Raw genomic sequence first — 17,953 nt, 5'->3', positions numbered from 1 at the left:
GAGACCACACCTGGAGTATTGTGTGCAGTTTTGGTCCCCTAATCTGAGGAAAGACATCCTTGCCATAGAGGGAGTACAAAGAAGGTTCACCAGATTGGTTCCTGGGATGGCAGGACTTACATATGATGAAAGACTGGATCGACTAGGCTTATACTCGTCGGAATTTAGAAGATTGAGGGGGGATCTTATTGAAACGTATAAAATCCTAAAGGGATTGGACAGGCTAGATGCAGGAAGATTGTTCCCGATGTTGGGGAAGTCCAGAACGAAGGGTCACAGTGTGAGGATAAAGGGGAAGCCTTTTAGGACCGAGATGAGGAAAAACTTCTTCACAAAGAGAGTGGTGAATCTGTGGAGTTCTCTGCCACAGGAAACAGTTGAGGCCAGGTCATTGGCTATATTTAAGAGGGAGTTAGATATGGCCCTTGTGGCTAAAGGGATCAGGGGGTATGGAAGGAAGGCTGGTACAGGGTTCTGAGTTGGATGATCAGCCATGATCATACTGAATGGTGGTGCAGGCTCGAAAGGCCAAATGGCCTACTCCTGCACCTATTTTCTATGTTTCTATTATGTTGAAAAATATAATGAAGGCACAATTTAACAGTGCCCTTAATTGAGTGATTTGCTCAAAAAACAATCTGTAGCAGGTCAAGAAGATCAGTAATGGACTTAAGGTAGGCCACCATCAGATATTCAAAGGTTTTCATAACTACTGAAGTCAGATTGACTGGCCTATAATCTTTAAGTCCAGTAATCTTGCCTTTCTTGGAACTGGAACTGCACCTTTCCTAACATTCTGTTTTTCAAATAGTTTGTGAATGTCTTCTTGCTTCATCGAATGTATTGGGTGGATGGAAGGGAAGGGGCAGGATGGGAAGGAAGCTGAAGAAGGTGAATGGGGTTGGGGTGAAGAGGAGTTGGTATCATTGGAGTGGTTGTGAAAGGTGGGGAGGAAGTAGGGGCTTAGCATATCAAGATCAGAGGAAGTGAGAAGAGATAGATGTTGATTGTCCTTATCAAACTGGCAGTAAAGCTGATTTTCCAAGATAGGGGGAGGGGGAGACTTGGAAGCACTTCTGTTTGAAGTTGGTAAGACTGCAGGGAACTTTAGACTGCCCAGCTATTGCTCAAGTCGCTCTCAAGCTGATCCTTGTAGGTGGCTTTTGTCACTTTCAGAGCCTTATTATTGCTTACTGAATAATAAGCAAATACTTTGAGAGACTGGTCAAGGACTACATCTGCAGCATGCTCCCACCCAAGCTGGACCCCCTGCAATTTGCCTACCGACACAACTGATCGACAGACGATGCAATAGCAATTGCTCTACATACTATCCTTACACATCTGGAGAAGAAGGATGCTTATGTGAGAATGCTGTTCTCGGACTACAGTTCAAAATTCAACACCATAGTTCCATCCAGGCTTGACAAGAAGCTCAGAGACCTCGGACTTGACCTGTCTTGTGAAGCTGGCTTCCTGTCAGATTGCCAGCAGGTGGTAAGGGTGGGCTCCCTCACCTCCACTCCTCTGACTCTCAATACAGGAGCCCCTCAGGGCTGTGTACTGAGTCCCCTCCTTTACTCCCTGTATACCCATGACTGTGTCGCCACCCAAGGCTCTAATCTGCTAATTAAATTTGCTGACGACACTACATTGATTGGCCTAATCTTAAACAATAACGAGGTGGCCTACAGGGAAGAAGTCATCTCTCTGTCATGGTGTCAAGAAAACAGCCTCTCCCTCAATGTCACAAAAACAAAGGAGCTGGTTGTGGATTACAGGAGGAATGGAGACGGGCTAACCCCTATTGACATCAATGGATCTGGGGTTGAGAGGGTAAACAGCTTTAAGTTCTTTGGCATCCACATCACCGAGGACCTCACATGGTCTGTAAACACCAGCTGTGTGGTGAAAAAGGCAAAGCAGTGCCTCTTTCACCTCAGACGGTTGAGGAAGTTTGTTATGGGCCCCCAAATCCTAAGAACTATCTACAGGGGCACAGTTGAGAGCATCCTGACTGGCTGCATCACTGCCTGGTATGGGAACTGTACCTCCCTTAATCACAGGACTCTGCAGAGAGTGGTGCGGACAGCCCAGAGCATTTGTAGTTGTGAACTTCCCATGATTCGGGATATTTACAAAGACAGTTGAGTAAAAAGGGCCTCTATGATCATTGAGGACCCGAGTCATCCCAACTACAATCTATTCCAGCTGGTACCATCTGAGAAACAGTATCGCAGCATAAAAGCCAGGATCAACAAGCTCCGGGGCGGCTTCTTCCACCAGGCTATCAGACTGATTAACTCACACTGATTTGAGTGTATTCTGTGTTACTTTGACTGTTCTAATTATTATAAATTACTATGATTGCACATTGCACATTTAGACAGAGACGTAATGTAAAGGTTTTTACTCGTGTGTGAAGGATGTAAGAAATAAAGTCAATTCAATTCAATTCAACTACCATTTTGCAGAGCTATTTTCCTCTCTGGAATGTTTTGGAAAATGGGAGCAAACAAGAAGTATTGGCCTAGGAATTAACAAATATGATGACTTAATCATCTTTAGTAAAACTTTGTAATTAACTGTCATCTGACAGTTGATGTGAGTTTAATGCGGCAGAAGAATCTATTTTAGGAGATACTGTATGGGAATGTTGAATTTCCTAGTAATTTATTTGAAATAAATTGTTAAACCTAACTAACATCATAAAACCTTAAATTTCTTTAAAGTGGAAAATAAGAGTAAGATTTTTTTTTGAGATTGGTATCTGGATAAAATGGTTCAATTCATTCGCATTATACTGATATTTTCTTATATTATTTACCCTCTTCAAGTCAATATTAAGTAGATGCACCTTGGGCAGCATTACAATCTTGAGTCTGTGTAAATATGTCTCTCTCAGCTTTGCACATCTGGACATTGCAATTTTCCTCCATTCTTCTTTGCAAAACTGCTCAAGCTCTGTCAGATTACATGGGGATCGTGATTGAACAGCCCTTTTCAAATCCAGCCACAATTTCTGAATTGGATTGAGGTCTAGACTCTACTTGCCCACTCCAGGACATTAACTTTGTTGTTTTTAAGCCATTCCTGTGTAGCTTTGGCTTTATGCTTGGGGTTATTGTCTCGCTGGAAAACAAATCTTCTCCCAAGTCGCGGTTCTCTTGGAAACTGCATCAGGATTTCCCTGTCTTTTGCTGTATTCGTTTTACTCACCACCTTCACCAGCCTTCCAGGGCCTGCTGCAGTGAAGCATCACCACAGCATGATGCAGCCACCACCATATATATCATTTAGTCTGATGGCCAAAAAGCTCAATTTTGGTTTCATCAGATCATAGAACCTTCTTCCAGCTGACTTCCGAGCCTCACATGTGCCTTCTGGCAAACTCTAGCCAAGATTTCATGTGAGTTTTTGTCAACAGTAGCTTTCTCTTTGCCACTTTCTTATAAAGCAGCCACTGGTGAAGCACCCGGGCAACAGTTGTCATATGTGTAGTCTCTCCCATCTCAGCCACTGAAGCTTGTATCTCCTCCAGAGTTGTCATAGGTCTGTTGGTGACCTCCCTCACTAGTCCCCTTCTTGCAGGTCTCTCAGTTTTTGAGGATGGCCTGCTCTAGGCAGATTACAGCTCTGCCATATCTTTCCATTTCTTGATGAGTGACTTAACTGTACTCCAAGGGATATTTAGTGACTTGGAAATGTCCTTGTGTCAATCTCCTGACTTGTGCTTTGCAGTAACCTGTTTGCAGAGTTGCTTGGAGTGTTCTTTTGTCTTCATGGTGTAGTTTTTTGCCAGGTAGTGACTCACCTGCAGTTGGACCTTCCAGATAGAAGTGTACTATAATCAATTAAAACACCTGGACTGCACACAGGTTTATATCTAGCTAAGACACTGTAACTAATTATGTGACTACTGAAACCAATTGGCAGCACCAGTGATGATTTTCTGTGTCACATTAAAAGGGGTGAATACTTATGCACTCAAATATATTGTGTTTTATATTTGTAATTAATTTAGATCACTTTGTAGAGGTCTGTTTTCACTTTGACACTGAAGAGTCTTTTTCTATTGATCATTGTCAAAAAAAGCCAATTTAAATGCACTGTGATTCAACATTGTAGAATAATAAAACATGAAATCTTACAAGGGGTGTGAATACATTTTATAGGCGCTGTATATAAATCCTGATTCTTGTCATCTTTCCATAGATTATTCAAGTTACAGTTCTTCATTAGTTTATTTTATTGCTTTTTAGTAGATTCTCCTGATCTTACATTGTGCAATGACTTTTCTAATAATAATTACTGATGCACAAACAGTAGGATTCTGTTGAGTTTTTGTTATAAGCCAAGAACAAAACACCTCTGCAACCTTTTATTGAGTTACAGTGCAGAATAGGCCATGCTGCCGAGCAATTCTCAGATTTAATCTTAGCCTAATCATGGGACAATTTACAACAACCGATACATTTTCGGAAACTCACATTGTCAGGGAAGAATATACAAACTCAGCCCAGGCAGCGGCGAAAATTGACCCTGGGTCACCTGTATTGTAAAGCGTTGTTGTAACTGCAACATTACCATTGCTGTCCATCATCATATTTTTAAACACCACCAGGCTATTGCAACCTCATTATGTTTACTCATAATTTCAAATTTCATGATACTGGTAAGATCTGCTATTCCTAGTAAGGATGCTTTTGACTGAGTTCATATATCTCACAGTGGCAGGAATGACCAAATGTCAGCCAAAGACCGTAAGCCAAAATTGTTGCCAAGACGTGATGCCTTATTGCAGAGCAGTCATTGAGCAGCAATGTGAAAAATTAAGGCTTTCTTAAGTGAGTTATTGAATGGTTGAGACCTGCTTTAACATTAAAAAGACATCTATTGCTTTTGGTAATGATCACCACCATTCCCATCTCTTCTTCCATTACCAGTATTCTCAGTTTTACTTCATCTGCTCAGTACTCCTTGCACTCACCTTTGACCCAGCTTTAAGCAATCCTTTCTGTAGCTTACCTTCTCTATGATGGAAGAGTTTGAGGACAGAAGGACCATTCTATTCTTAATAACTTGGATTTTGTGCTCTTGAGTAATCTGTTCAAAAGTTCCACAGCCCAGAGTGTGGGCATCCCTGCATTAAAAATGCTGGGAACTTCAAAATGTGTAGCCTTCGACATTGTTATTTTGAGCTTAATCAATGTTTTATTTTTGCTGCTTAATCCAACTCGTATGATCTTTAAATAGTTGAACAGATATGAGTGAGACAAATTTTCAATTGATTTCATTGATTTCAAACTTTAAAGGGTGAATAACAATGAAGCAACTTGTCCGATGACATTGATGTTTTATTTGTCAGCAGGTTGCCAAGAAACTTCCAATGAAGCTACAGTTTCTGATGATGGCTTTCAAGTAAGTGAAATAAGAAATGCATAAGAAAGGCATTTATATAAAATCTTTCAGAGCCTGTATTTGGTCTGCTCTCTAGTAACTTGAAGAAGCTGCCCTACAGTGTGAAATTTAGGAAAGCTTATTATTTTGCTGGCCTGATATCTATTTCAGGATTAAGTATGACCAAGAGATTTTTCTACTGATTAAAACGTAATATTTAATATAACTCATGTTTAAGTGGCTTACAGTATTTTACTGCAGGAAACAATAGTACTTAGATGACAAATGAGTACTGAATGTGGACATGAGTAACATTCTGGTACAATTTTAGAAATACAACATCAGAGTACAGTCTTCAAAGTGACATGATTATTGCTTTATATATAATTTGAAGTATATTTACTGTTTGTGACCTAGATTTGTGATTTATCATCACAAATGATAAAGTATTTGATGCACTTCTAGAAGCTTTTGTTTGCTTAAAAACCTATTGTCTATTTTAAGTTAAAAGATTAAATCATATTCTATAGATCTCATATCTTTTTTCATTAAACAATAAGGAAAATAATTTTTGAAAATGCACAGTAATTAGTATAGTTCTTCCATTAATGAAAAAATAAAGCAGATGATCTGTTGTGTTTACCTGGTAAAATACATTTCTGTCTTCTTAAAGCCAAATTATGTACTATGCTAGTTAATCATATTTCTTTAAAATTTGAGTGGAATGCAAGATAGGCTCGTACCAACAAAGACAGTAGTCAAATAGGTGCTTGGGGAAACTGAACAGAGTTGACAACTTTAGACTGATAGTTTTTTCCAATCTATCAATTATCTTTCTTCTGCCTGCAGCCTGAAACCTTAGAACTTCCTTTCTAATCTCTGTCCATCAGAAAAGACAGTAGTATTCAGCAATGCCAACACACCTGTCCACACCTGTCTACAAAGCATAGTTTTGATTAGTATTATGAACTGGAAATCTCAATTACCTTCCATAACTCTGAAGAAATTTGCAAATGTTTTTGTGAAGAACAAAGTAACCAACACCTAATCATCCAGGTTGCATCACTCCAAATTTGTTAATTTTAATATTTTGGAATATAAACAAGCTTCAGAATCATTGATGCTGCATACAAATATAGTTTTAATACAGTTAGAAATGCATAGTTTTAATCATTGCTTCTTCTCCATGAAAACTTGCTGCAGTGCAATTCAATATGCACCACAAATCCCTATCAGAATCAGCACGCTGTGATTTCCCCAAGATTCCACAAATTTAGATGGCTTTCAGGACTCTTAGGTCTGCACCATTTCCAACAAAACATTTCACTGCTGACAAGCTCAGGAGTATAATTACACTTCCACACTCACTCAGCTGAATTGTATGTCTGTAAAATGTTTAAGGTTTTTGGATTTATTTGTTCAGATTCAGTTTTTCTTAATTGCATGGTTGTAGACTTTGCTTTCAAAATCCCTACAACGTTATTCTGAGGCTGGAGGGCCTCAGACCTCAAACGTTAATGCTGTGTCCCTTTCACAGATGCTATCTGTCCTGCTTAGTCTTTCCAACATTTTCTGTTTTTAGTATTGATCCATCATTTGGATTCGAGTTTAATTTCCTCTCAAATTGATTATTTATGAGTGATTAAATTTGGTCTCACTATTTGTCAGCTTTTGTATTTAATAATCTGAAAGTTGGTTTTGCTTACGTTTTGTTTTCCTGTGCTATTTGCTTGAAATTAGTCAGCCAAAGTTAAAAAGTAGCAATGTGCTATCATCATTTATGCACAATTTCTGCATGCTTTTGGGCTACTTGGAAAAATTGTGCTAAGTAGTGTTCCACCTTTTAAAAAAAACTTGGTGTCCCAGATGAAGTCAACCATCACAAGCATTAACTTTAAGCTGTCTTGGCCCATTGGTATTGGAAGGCACATTACAGAGCGTTTTAATTAAGCCTTTGTCTCTGCCAATATGACTAACAAATGATTCTATAAAGCCCTTCCAGTTATTTATAGTTAGAATCTGGTTAATCACAGATGGTGGATGATTAAAATATTTTCGTGATAAATCCTTTTTTAGCTCTATTAATAAAGCTGCTATATTGTCACTCTTAAAGCGAAGAATATTTTTAAATCAATTTAAGCAAAGCAGCTAAAATATAGGTGTGTGACAAATTTTGTTTTTGTGATAACACAAAAGAATTTGAGCAGAAACTTAGGAGCTTGTGCAGTTGCAGCCAGGTTTTCTAATTACCCTTAGTGGGAATGCCAAGCAACCGTAAAACATCTTCCCAATTGCACCACAATTTAGAATTGCCATTGCTTTTAAATTTAAATATTAGAAAGAGAGAGTGCAGGTCTATGGTTACTAAGCTCTTCATTGAACCTTACATTGAATTTGTGCATTATACCTTGTCATTGGAATACAAGTTAAATTTAGAGGTAAGTGAATGGTGTGGGGCTTTCTTCTAAGCTGAGTAAACTTATCATTATTTTGGGGTGTTATGGTAGCATAGTGTATAACGTGATGATATTACAGTTTGGATTGTCGAAGTTCAATTCTGACACCATCTGTAATGGGTTTGTAAGTTCTCCCCGTGGGTATCCTTCTGGCACTTTGGTTTCCTACTTCATTCCAAAGAGGCACTGGTTAGTGGATTAATTGGCCATTGTATATCACCCTGTAATTGAGTTAGGCTTAAATAGATGGGTTGTTGGGCCAGAAGGGCCTGTTCTATGTTGTGTCTCGAAATATATAATCAATAAGTCATTTAGTGTTCCTTCAAGCTCTTAATTACAAGATCCTACATTTAAGTTTCTCGTGGTTAAACGCTGACATGGCTAATTTCACACAAGGAAATATTGTAGTTTTCTTAATTTATCATTGTAAAGAATTTCTCATCTCAGAGGGATAATTAACTAATAATTTAACTTTTCTATGCTAATTTACTTGAAAGAGTAACAATCTAATGTCTAGTTACCAGTCTAAATCTAGTTTTGTTTATAGCAAGTATTAGGATGCAAACATTTGAGAGAAGTGTATGCCACTAATCTTCACTGGTAAATTACACTCAGCTAAAATAAAAACGGAACCTATTTTGTAAGCTGTTAATAATTTTCTGCTTGAACTTCAGTCTGCAGAAACGGAAAGGGAAGAAGTTTTGATAATTTGAACAAGAGGATCTGAATCTGGATCCCATTTTCTGTGCAACTGTATTTGTCCAACATATTGCAGCTGGAGTTGATTTTATTACTTTACCCTTCATCCATTCAAGCCATTTTAGTACTTTGAAGGGGGAAAAATATCATAGGAAGCATCTCTTAGCAACAACAGGACAGTAATTACTATAACAGCAGCTGGGAGAAAAACAGATTTCCATTTTACATAAAAGCTGTGTTGGGTTGCTTTTTACAGACAGCACTTGCCAAGCTTTGTCAGAACTGAGTATTATAGTCAGAATGTGGGTGGTGGTTGCAGCTTTTAATCATTCTGTTGCTTTTTAAAAATTTCCATCTTGCAATATGCTATGCATTAAGTGTTTCAGTGTTATGCAATTCTTGTTTATTAAGTGGAGGGAGATTGCAAATTTGAAGATATGATTATACTTCATTTAATATAGGAAACAGAAGGAAATGAGGTCCTTGCAAAGGTAACATTATAAAAATGAAAACTTTTTCATCAAAGAAATAGGAACAAGTTTGTATATTAAACCAAATAACAATTGGTCATATGGTAAACTTAAACATGAGAGATTCTGCAGATGCTGAAAATCCAGAGCCACACTTTCAAAATGCTGGGGCAACTCTGCATCTATGGAAATGAATAAACAGTTGACCTTTTGGCTGAGACTCTTCATCAGGACTAGAAAGGAAGGGGGAAGATGCCAGAATACAAAGATGGGGGAGAGGGAAAGGTGTTCAAGCTAGAAGATGTTGGGTAGGGGAAGGGTGGTGAAGTAATAATAGAAGTAGGAATCTGATAGGAGAGGAGAGTGAACCAGAAAAGAAAGGGGAGCAGGAGGGGCACCAAGGTAGGTGATAGATAGGTGAAGGGAAGAGGTAAGCGGGGGTCGGGAGGGGAGTCAGAGTGAGGAATTGAAGGGAAGGGAGAAAATCCTGGAAGTTGGAGAAATTGATGTTCATGCCATCAGGTTGGAGGCTACCTAGACGGCATGAGGTGTTGCTCCTCCAACCTTAGAGTGGCCTCATCATGGCAGAAGAGGAGTCCATGGACTGACATATCAGAACAGGGATTGGAATTAAAATGATTGTCCACCGGAAAATACTGCTTTTTGCAAATGGAGTGAAGGTGCTTGACAAAAAACCCCAATCTACATTGGGTCTTCCCAATATAGAGGAGGCCGCATGGGGAGCACCAGATACAGTAGTCAACCCTAACAGATTTGCGGGACAAGTGTTGCTTCACATAGAAGTAAACTGTATAGAGATAGTAAACTTTGTGTGATTCTTAAATTATCAACGTTGATGCAAAGCAAGCATAATTTCTGAAAATTCTGTGGTGGTGGGCTATTCACTTGAAATACTATGGTCCATATGTTGAAGATACTCCCATAATAGTATTGGGGAGGGAAGTTTCAGGGCTTAGAGCAAATAGTAATGAAGGCAGTATATTGTCAGATTAGATAATAGTATGCCATTGTCCCTAGTGGTAGAAGTTACGGATCTGAGAGGTGTTGATGGAGTAGTTTATAGGACATCTTGTAGATGTTACTCACTGTAACTATTGCTCGAGCTGTGAAGGCAGTTCAAGGGTAGTGGATGGGGTGCCAGTCAAGTAAGCTTTTTTCTCTGGACTGTGTTCAGTTGTATAATTGTTAAGGCTATGCTTGTCAAGGCAAGTAGATATATTCCATCATTATTCTGGCTTGTGCCTTGTAGATGGTGAAGTGTTGGGTGGTGAGTCATTCATTGCAGGAGTACCAACAAACTCTAGATTGTTTGGCAATCTAACTCAAAACAATTCTAATGACTGTAAATGTGGCTATGTCTTGGAAAAAAATTGACAATGTATATCAATAGTTTAATAGAAAAAAGAAACCTGTGCCAAATTTCTATTATGTTGAAGCAAAACATTAACCACTTAATTTTCTCAAAAATATCAGAGCTAGTTTTGTAATTTTGTCACTTTTCAACTTTACAATTTATGGTCCCATACAGATGATGGAGAAATACAGGTGACCCCACCATTACAGGTGTTGGCGTCTTATGGTATTCACGAATCAGAAACAGAATAAAGTTCACTCTAAATTACGTGGGAAAAAAATATTAAATGCAGAAAAAGGGCAAAAAAATTATCTATTTTAGTCAATACTGAGGCACTGACTCATTGCATTGATTGGGTGAGCAGTCATAGCTGAGTCTCTTCGTTGCCACACCCTCTCCAATTTGAGGACGTGTGAGCAGATGCCTCAGAATGTAACTCTGCCACACTCTTCATCAGGGACTTTTTCTCTGATGCACTGCATTGTGGGAAATTGCTGTAGCCATGACCAACTTGTATTCTGGCTCCTAAAGTAATCCCTCGGTCTTTTCTCCATTGATTTTTTTTTTTCTTTTTATTCTCTATTTCTTAAATTCTTCTTAATCCATGATCTTTATCCATTCCCTGTGTCTGCTGTTGGCTTCATCTGTGTAATAATGATGGTGGATCACTTTATCATAGGCAGTAAGATAGTTTTACATGAGATAAACATCCCTTGGAAATGCATGACAAGAGAAAATCTGCAGATGGATATCTTTGATTGTTAAGATGAGATTCAGTGGGAAGAGAAGGGTTCCTGTTACACAAAACAGCAGTAAAGATGGGTTTCTAACAATACATCTCTCTTGTTACGTGAGGGTTATCTGTAACTTGTTTCTTACATGATTGGTGATCCTGATTAGGATGCTGGTTACCTCTATCTACTTATAAACTATACTACACCAAAATGAGCTATTGGTAAGACTAGTAATGTGATTTAATTTTTGGCCTTTCTAAGCTCCCTGATATTTAAAGCATTTGAGAACATTTTCAATAGGAAGAGGCTGGTGCTGTTCTGTGATATTCATTGATTTAAACTGGCATTGTAGTCTATTTTATGCATTTCTAGCATAAAATCTTTCGCTTTATTTTGCTCATCACAGAGTTTCATAACATAGAATTGGTCCTTTCACAATTTTGATAAATATGGCAAAAATGAGTGAGAATCTGGCCCAGTACTGAAGCACCATATCGCTGTAATCTTGCCCATTAAATAGCAAAAAATCAGCTGATATACACAAAGAAATTAGGACTTCAAATTGTCGGATTACAAAAAAGCACTTTAACTTGAAACAATAATTAACAATGAATCAAATAAGTAAACTATATAAAAACTTATTTTTCACAGTGGATCCTTTCAATTTAAATAAGTGAACGTGATGGATGGGTCAGATCTCAATTAGAAGTCATATTCCCAATGTTGGGAAATTGCTCCAATTTCTTGCTGTGTTGGACTTCTTTTCAAGAGTTCATACACCAATCTCAAATTTAGTGGTACTTTTGTGGAATTGCAACAGTTCTGCGGAGAACTGTCTGCATACTGCTAAAGGTTCCAACCCTGTTCTGTGTAGTTTGTTGTTTTTTAACTGGTGTTTCATAGAATTGTGATAGGCTGACCTCTGCTGGTCAAACTGGAAATATACTGTTTACAATTTGAAGTGGTGAATTAATCAAAGCCTTTCAGAATCAGAATCAAGTTTATTATCACTGGCATGTGTTGTGAAATTTTCTAACTTGGCAAATAAGTAATAAAGGCTTTTTGTGCTGTTTTTAGCCACCTCAAGAAAATGATGCTGATTCTTTGAAAAGAAAAGAGAGAATTTTACGATGTGACACTGTAGTAACCAATGAACCTTGCAGAAGTTGCTATGTTAGAACGCCTCCACCTGAGGAATTCAGTTCTCGAAGATTGTATTTTCCTGCTCAGCAGAATCAGGTAATCTTTTATTGTTTAGTGTTTGTTTTAGAAAAGAAATAAATTATGATACATTAACTGTTTTACAGAGGTGAAAACTGAATGTGGTATTTTTCCATTATCCTGAATGGTAGAATATTTTATCAGGAAATGGGTATTTACAGGACTAATCCATGAGGTCACCAAATGCAGTATCTCTATACTCTTGAGTTACATCTACCTAAAGCACAACTTTTAAAATTTATTATTATAGTAGTTTATAATGATGTTCCTCAGAATATTATTTGAACAGCAGTATAAGCTTGAGTAACGTTAAATTGTATCCTGGCCAGTGGCTGGGGTATTATCATGCTTATTCAAAGGAGAACTCATAACTCAGTTTCGTATCTTTTGAAAGTCTATTTATGCATTATAATATTTTTACTTATTCAGTTTTTTCAACCACAGTTTGATTTTTAATGAGAAACTTGAAATCTTTTTCAGGTCATGTTAAAATCAACTAGGCATGTCAGCTTTCAAGATGATGACGAAGTAGTGAGGATAAATCCTCTGAAGGATGTATTGATTAGGGGCTATGAAGACTACAGACATCCTATTGTGAGAAAAAATGATTTGGAAACAGAAGTAGATTCGTATGTGTGTTTTAAGCCTGAATCTAAGAAACATGATTATGTATATCCCTCAGTGCAAGGGATGGAATCCGATTCTGTTAAAGATTCAAAGGGTCCTGTTGTATTCAAAGCACAGCCTCCCACTTCACTGAAATCAAAAAAATCCAAACGAAGGAAAGAGGACGGAGAGCGCTCTCGTTGTATATATTGTCGAGATATGTTTAACCATGAGGAGAACAGAAGAGGACAGTGTCAGGATGCTCCAGACCCGATCAAGAGGTGCATTTATCAAGTGAGCTGCATGCTGTGTGCAGAGAGTATGCTCTATCACTGTATGTCGGACTCTGAGGGAGATTTCTCTGATCCATGTTCATGTGACACTGGTGATGACAAATTCTGTTTGCGTTGGATGGCTCTTATAGCCTTGTCTGTTTTTGCACCATGTATGTGCTGCTATCTCCCTCTAAGAGCCTGCCACCATTGTGGTGAGATTTGTGGATGTTGTGGAGGAAAACACAAAGCAGCTGGATGATGTAAACAGTTGGGAGCCAAGCTGTGCAAATAGTTTTTCTCCAGATGGCATCAATTCTGGCACATGAGGGTATTGGCCCTCTGGTATTCAAAGCCAGGATCAGTTGCAGAGCTGTGCAAGTTTCCAGGTCTAGTGGAGATGTGCTTTAAATGATAATGACATTTCTATAGGCCACCATGTCTAATACTTCGCATGGCACAGTCTAACTCAAGAGGTCTTGCGAAGCAGAGAGGTCTTTGCTTTTAGCTGTTAATAATGAACACTGTATGTGATTATGCAGAAGGTATTCATTTTGCAGTTTTGTACATTGAATTGGTTATGGGACCTGGTGTCTCACATGAAGCCTTTACTGAAGAGACTCAAGTTTTAGATTAAAAGCACGAGGTAACTGTTTGGATTTTTTTTATTGAGAAAGATTATTTTAGATTTTGCTTCTGTTAAGTATTACTATGTGCATTTACAGAATCACTTATCCAGAAGTGCAGATGAATTTACTGTCTGAGTAATTACAGATTATTTAACACATGTAAAGTGTCAAACTCTATATAACTAAATTTGAGATATGGCTTGTACTTGAAGAAATGTAATCTTTTAGTCCTGTGTCAAGATTTTGATATATAATTGACCCATAGGTACACCTTTTATTTTTAATCCATTGTAATAAGCATGCTTACTAATGATTTAGCATTATTTTGAATATTTTTCCACCTTCCCCATAAAACAGAAAGTAACTGATTTTAAAATTATCTAAAACTTATTGAACATTTGGGGCGTATTTAGATTTATAATCATCTGAAAAAACACTTCTAATATTTTCGCACAACCAGCAAGTTTCTTGTCAATGACCCAATAAGTTAGATGATTTAATACATTGATGTAACTGAGAATCATATACTATTAAAAATCTAAAAGATATATAGTCAATACAAGCATTTTAGACCGAGATTTATGTCCGCAAGCTATCAAAAAGCAATAGATATAGTTTTGGAAAGATACAGTTTTAATTTGTAAATTAAGCAAATGTTAGGGCATTTAATGATGTGAAACTATACTAGCTTATTTTGTTCTGAGATGAAACTGAATGCTCTTACTTTAAAAAAAAACAACCACTGAGGTGCTGGATTTCCCTGGATAAATTTTGCATACAGGCATGGTGTGGAGTGGTTCCTGTAAATGTGTATGTGGTTTTGTGTTGAAATACATAGGTATGGTATGTGTAGATGTAATTAAAAATCAGAATTTACATTGGAGCCATGTATGTTGGCAAGAACTAGGACTATACAGTGGAGAAGACAAATTTTGAGAATGAATGGACTAAATTATTGGGCTTAAACATAAGAGCCAAATTTGTGGTTTAAAAAGGGAAGAATTATTCTGATAATCAGCCTCTGATAATCAGTAACATGTGGAATAAACCAGTGTTTTACTTATGGCACGCAGGCACATTTGATTTTGTACATTTTCTCTACACACTATTGTACTACATTTTTCATGTCTGTGAATTTGAAGGGGAAAATAGAGCTTGTGTGGTTGTGGTAGAATCATCTTCAGTCTAAGATTTAATGCTTCTAAATGTTATCATATTTATTCACAAGAAAAATACATTTAAAATTTAGGACTTCGGATAAAGTTGCTTAGCCAGGTTCTAGTTTTTTCAAATGTAAGTGTAAATGAATAACCCCATTTGTAAGATATTCCACTTTAAAATGCATCTATTTATCAGCTGTGAGTAGATGGAATGAACTGACAGCATTCTGTACATAAAGCTAACTTTGAATATTATTTCACATTGAAAGTAGAGGCTAAAGATATGAGACTAAATTTTAAAGAGCTTGTTTCTAGTTTTGTACCTAATAGAATGGCTCCAAAAGGAAAATTGTGGTGATGGGCAGTTATTTCTTTTGCAATTTTGAATATTTAAAGTTTGTGTAATGCTTCATTATAGGATTCCATCTATGCTGATGAATTTTGATTTATCAGTGTTTTGCACATTAGGGGAATCAAACAAATTTTGAATTGTATTTAGAGTACTTGTACATAGTCTGAGACCACTTGCTTATTTTGTATTTTTCTATACATTTCCGTTGTCCACATTTTGAAAAAACTAATGGCCATGTTTCCATTAAGTGCCAGATAACTTTCCCTTTGAAAGAACTGCAAGCTAGCTGAGGAAAATTCTGACTGACTTTTCTGTCAACTGCAGTTAGTAACGCACACATAGACATTAATAAAACTGAAGTCTTATCAACCCTGGCATTCAGAAACTTCATCTAAAAATTCTGCTTATATAATGTCTTCGAGGTAAGATTTTTCTCCGATGTTGTCCAATCTGTAATATTCTGAGGGGAAACTCTTAATTCATGAGATTTTAAACGATTCTTCAGGCCTCCACATCTTATCCATTGCATTTGCTTCTCATGTGGGTTCTGGTGAGAAAATTATGTTTGTTTATTTTTGCATTAAATGGATATTATATCTGAATTAATTTCATTTTTCCAAATATAAGCTAGTCACAATAAGTTACAGAGTGAATGCTGGATTGAAGACAGAGTTTGAAAAAGAATCCATCATATTTACTGGCTGCCTAAAAGATGTGATTTACCAATTATTCCATTGTAATAAGCCTTAAGCAGAATTTCTGACCTTTTCAGTTTTCACTCTTGTTTTGACATTGCTGTTCTTGTGATTGTGCAACCAACTTTTAAATTACATTTGTGAAAATGAACTGGGGCACATATTAAATAGGTTTTCACATGCAGGCCTATTCTATTATATTCTGCACTCATAATGCTCGGTATTTAATTCAAATGTTGCTTCCTTCTTTTCATATCCTTTCCCCATGTGCAGATGGAATCAGTGTTAGTAACTTTTTAAAAATTCTCTACCAAAATTATTATCATAGTGGAAATCATTTCCAGTTCAATTCGGAGACAGAAATCTACTTATCTGTAGAATGTTAAACTTTAAATAACTCCAAATATAACTTAAGGTGCTTTATATTTTTTTCCCATTGGGTTCAGAGAAAGTCTGAGAGTGCTGGCACAATGGAATGTAATGATGCATTTATCCCAAATGAACAACTTGCTGGCTGTAGAAAAGTGTTATGTGTTGTAATAGGTATATGTTGGCCTAAGAATAATCAGGCACTATGAATTAGTATAGTGCATCTAGCCATGTATTGAATTTGTATGCAATGTCTGCTTTATGTATTTAAAAAACGCCCAAAAGGCATGCTAATAACGCTATTCAACCCCTCTGAGTACTGATGCCATTTATCACTGTTAACTTTTTAAATGCAACTTTGTTCTACTTCCACTTTTTTTAAAATGCTATGCTTTCCAAAATGAGACATCAATAGAAACCTAAATTTGCAGAATATTTAGTAACCTTTCAATTTTTCTCCAGATTCTGTCTATTGTTTGCTTACTGCCACTTCCTTAATACACAGCCAACTTCCAAAAAGTGCCTCGCTTGTACATTTTTAAAACTCCATCTAAATTTAACTGATATTGTACTTGGTACATTTCAATTTTAGGTATTTTTATTTTTGTGTTGAAAAGATGAAGTATGTGATGTACAGTTTAGTTTAACTACTGCCATGGGTGTAATTAAATGTACGAAAGTGTAGCTTCTTAATTTCTCAAATATATATAATGTAAATATGCATATACTGTAAGTTTGTAACAGATTTTGTTACATCATACACTTGTAATTTGACATATCAAACAAGTATCATAATAAAACAGTAAGTTTTAATTTCTTTACATTCTGTCTGTTGTAATATTCTATTCCAGCATGCTAGGCAAAATAGCAGACGGTTAATGCAATCTACCAATTATGTTTACTCTAAAACATATTTAAGTTGTTGAGACTGTTTAACAGTGATTAGGTATTAGAAATACAAGAGTGCAATGTTAAAAGTGGATTTGTTAACAAAAGTTGTCCTGCAGATGTAAATTTACTTATTTGATTGTTTTGCAATTGTGATATTTCAGCAGAGGAAGCAACCTGATGAACTTATGAACACATCGGGGGGTCACTAAAGATGCTTATGATCAAAAATTGAGGTATACCCAACTGTTAATGTAATCTTTTGGGGAAGGAACAAAAACATACTTATTTCAGTTTCAGTGTTATCGCCAGCTGAACTAATGCTTCACATTGGATTTAAATGATAAATTATGTTGTTAGCTTTGCTGACCTATATTATTTAGAACTTAATAAATGGTGCATAACATTTTACAACTGAAAAAATGATCATTGGGCCCAATAGGGGTACACTAATTGAGGTGTTAACTTGGTCCCACCTTATTTCATCTTGCCCGAATGATGCTGCCACATTACCCTCAGCATACTACTTACGTGGATTCTATGCTACTTGTCTTTGTTGTCTCATGAATTACATATTCTGACCACCCTGAAGCAGATTTTCACATTTGCCAGGAGTGATCTCTTGTA

At 36.8% G+C, this 17,953-nt stretch overlaps 1 protein-coding gene across 3 annotated transcripts in view; it reads left to right on the top strand.

Annotated features, from left to right (window-relative positions):
• spred1 (sprouty related EVH1 domain containing 1) overlaps positions 1 to 17,229 on the top strand; it is a 109,473-nt gene extending 92,244 nt beyond the window's left edge. For 2 of the 3 annotated variants that reach the window (XM_072266897.1, XM_072266883.1), the window contains 3 exons: positions 5,369 to 5,421; positions 12,212 to 12,373; positions 12,836 to 17,229. In XM_072266897.1, the coding sequence (XP_072122998.1) occupies positions 5,369 to 5,421; positions 12,212 to 12,373; positions 12,836 to 13,495 (875 nt within the window). In that variant the 3' untranslated portion in view covers positions 13,496 to 17,229. The remainder of the gene's footprint in view (positions 1 to 5,368; positions 5,422 to 12,211; positions 12,374 to 12,835) is intronic. The other variant, XM_072266891.1, reaches the window with a different exon arrangement.
• Positions 17,230 to 17,953: the final 724 nt, after the last annotated feature.

This window comes from Mobula birostris, chromosome 1 (genome assembly GCF_030028105.1).
Source record: "Mobula birostris isolate sMobBir1 chromosome 1, sMobBir1.hap1, whole genome shotgun sequence".
Taxonomy (NCBI): domain Eukaryota; kingdom Metazoa; phylum Chordata; class Chondrichthyes; order Myliobatiformes; family Myliobatidae; genus Mobula; species Mobula birostris.
Note: the sequence above shows the minus strand (reverse complement) of the source record. Positions and strands in the feature narration are given on the sequence as shown.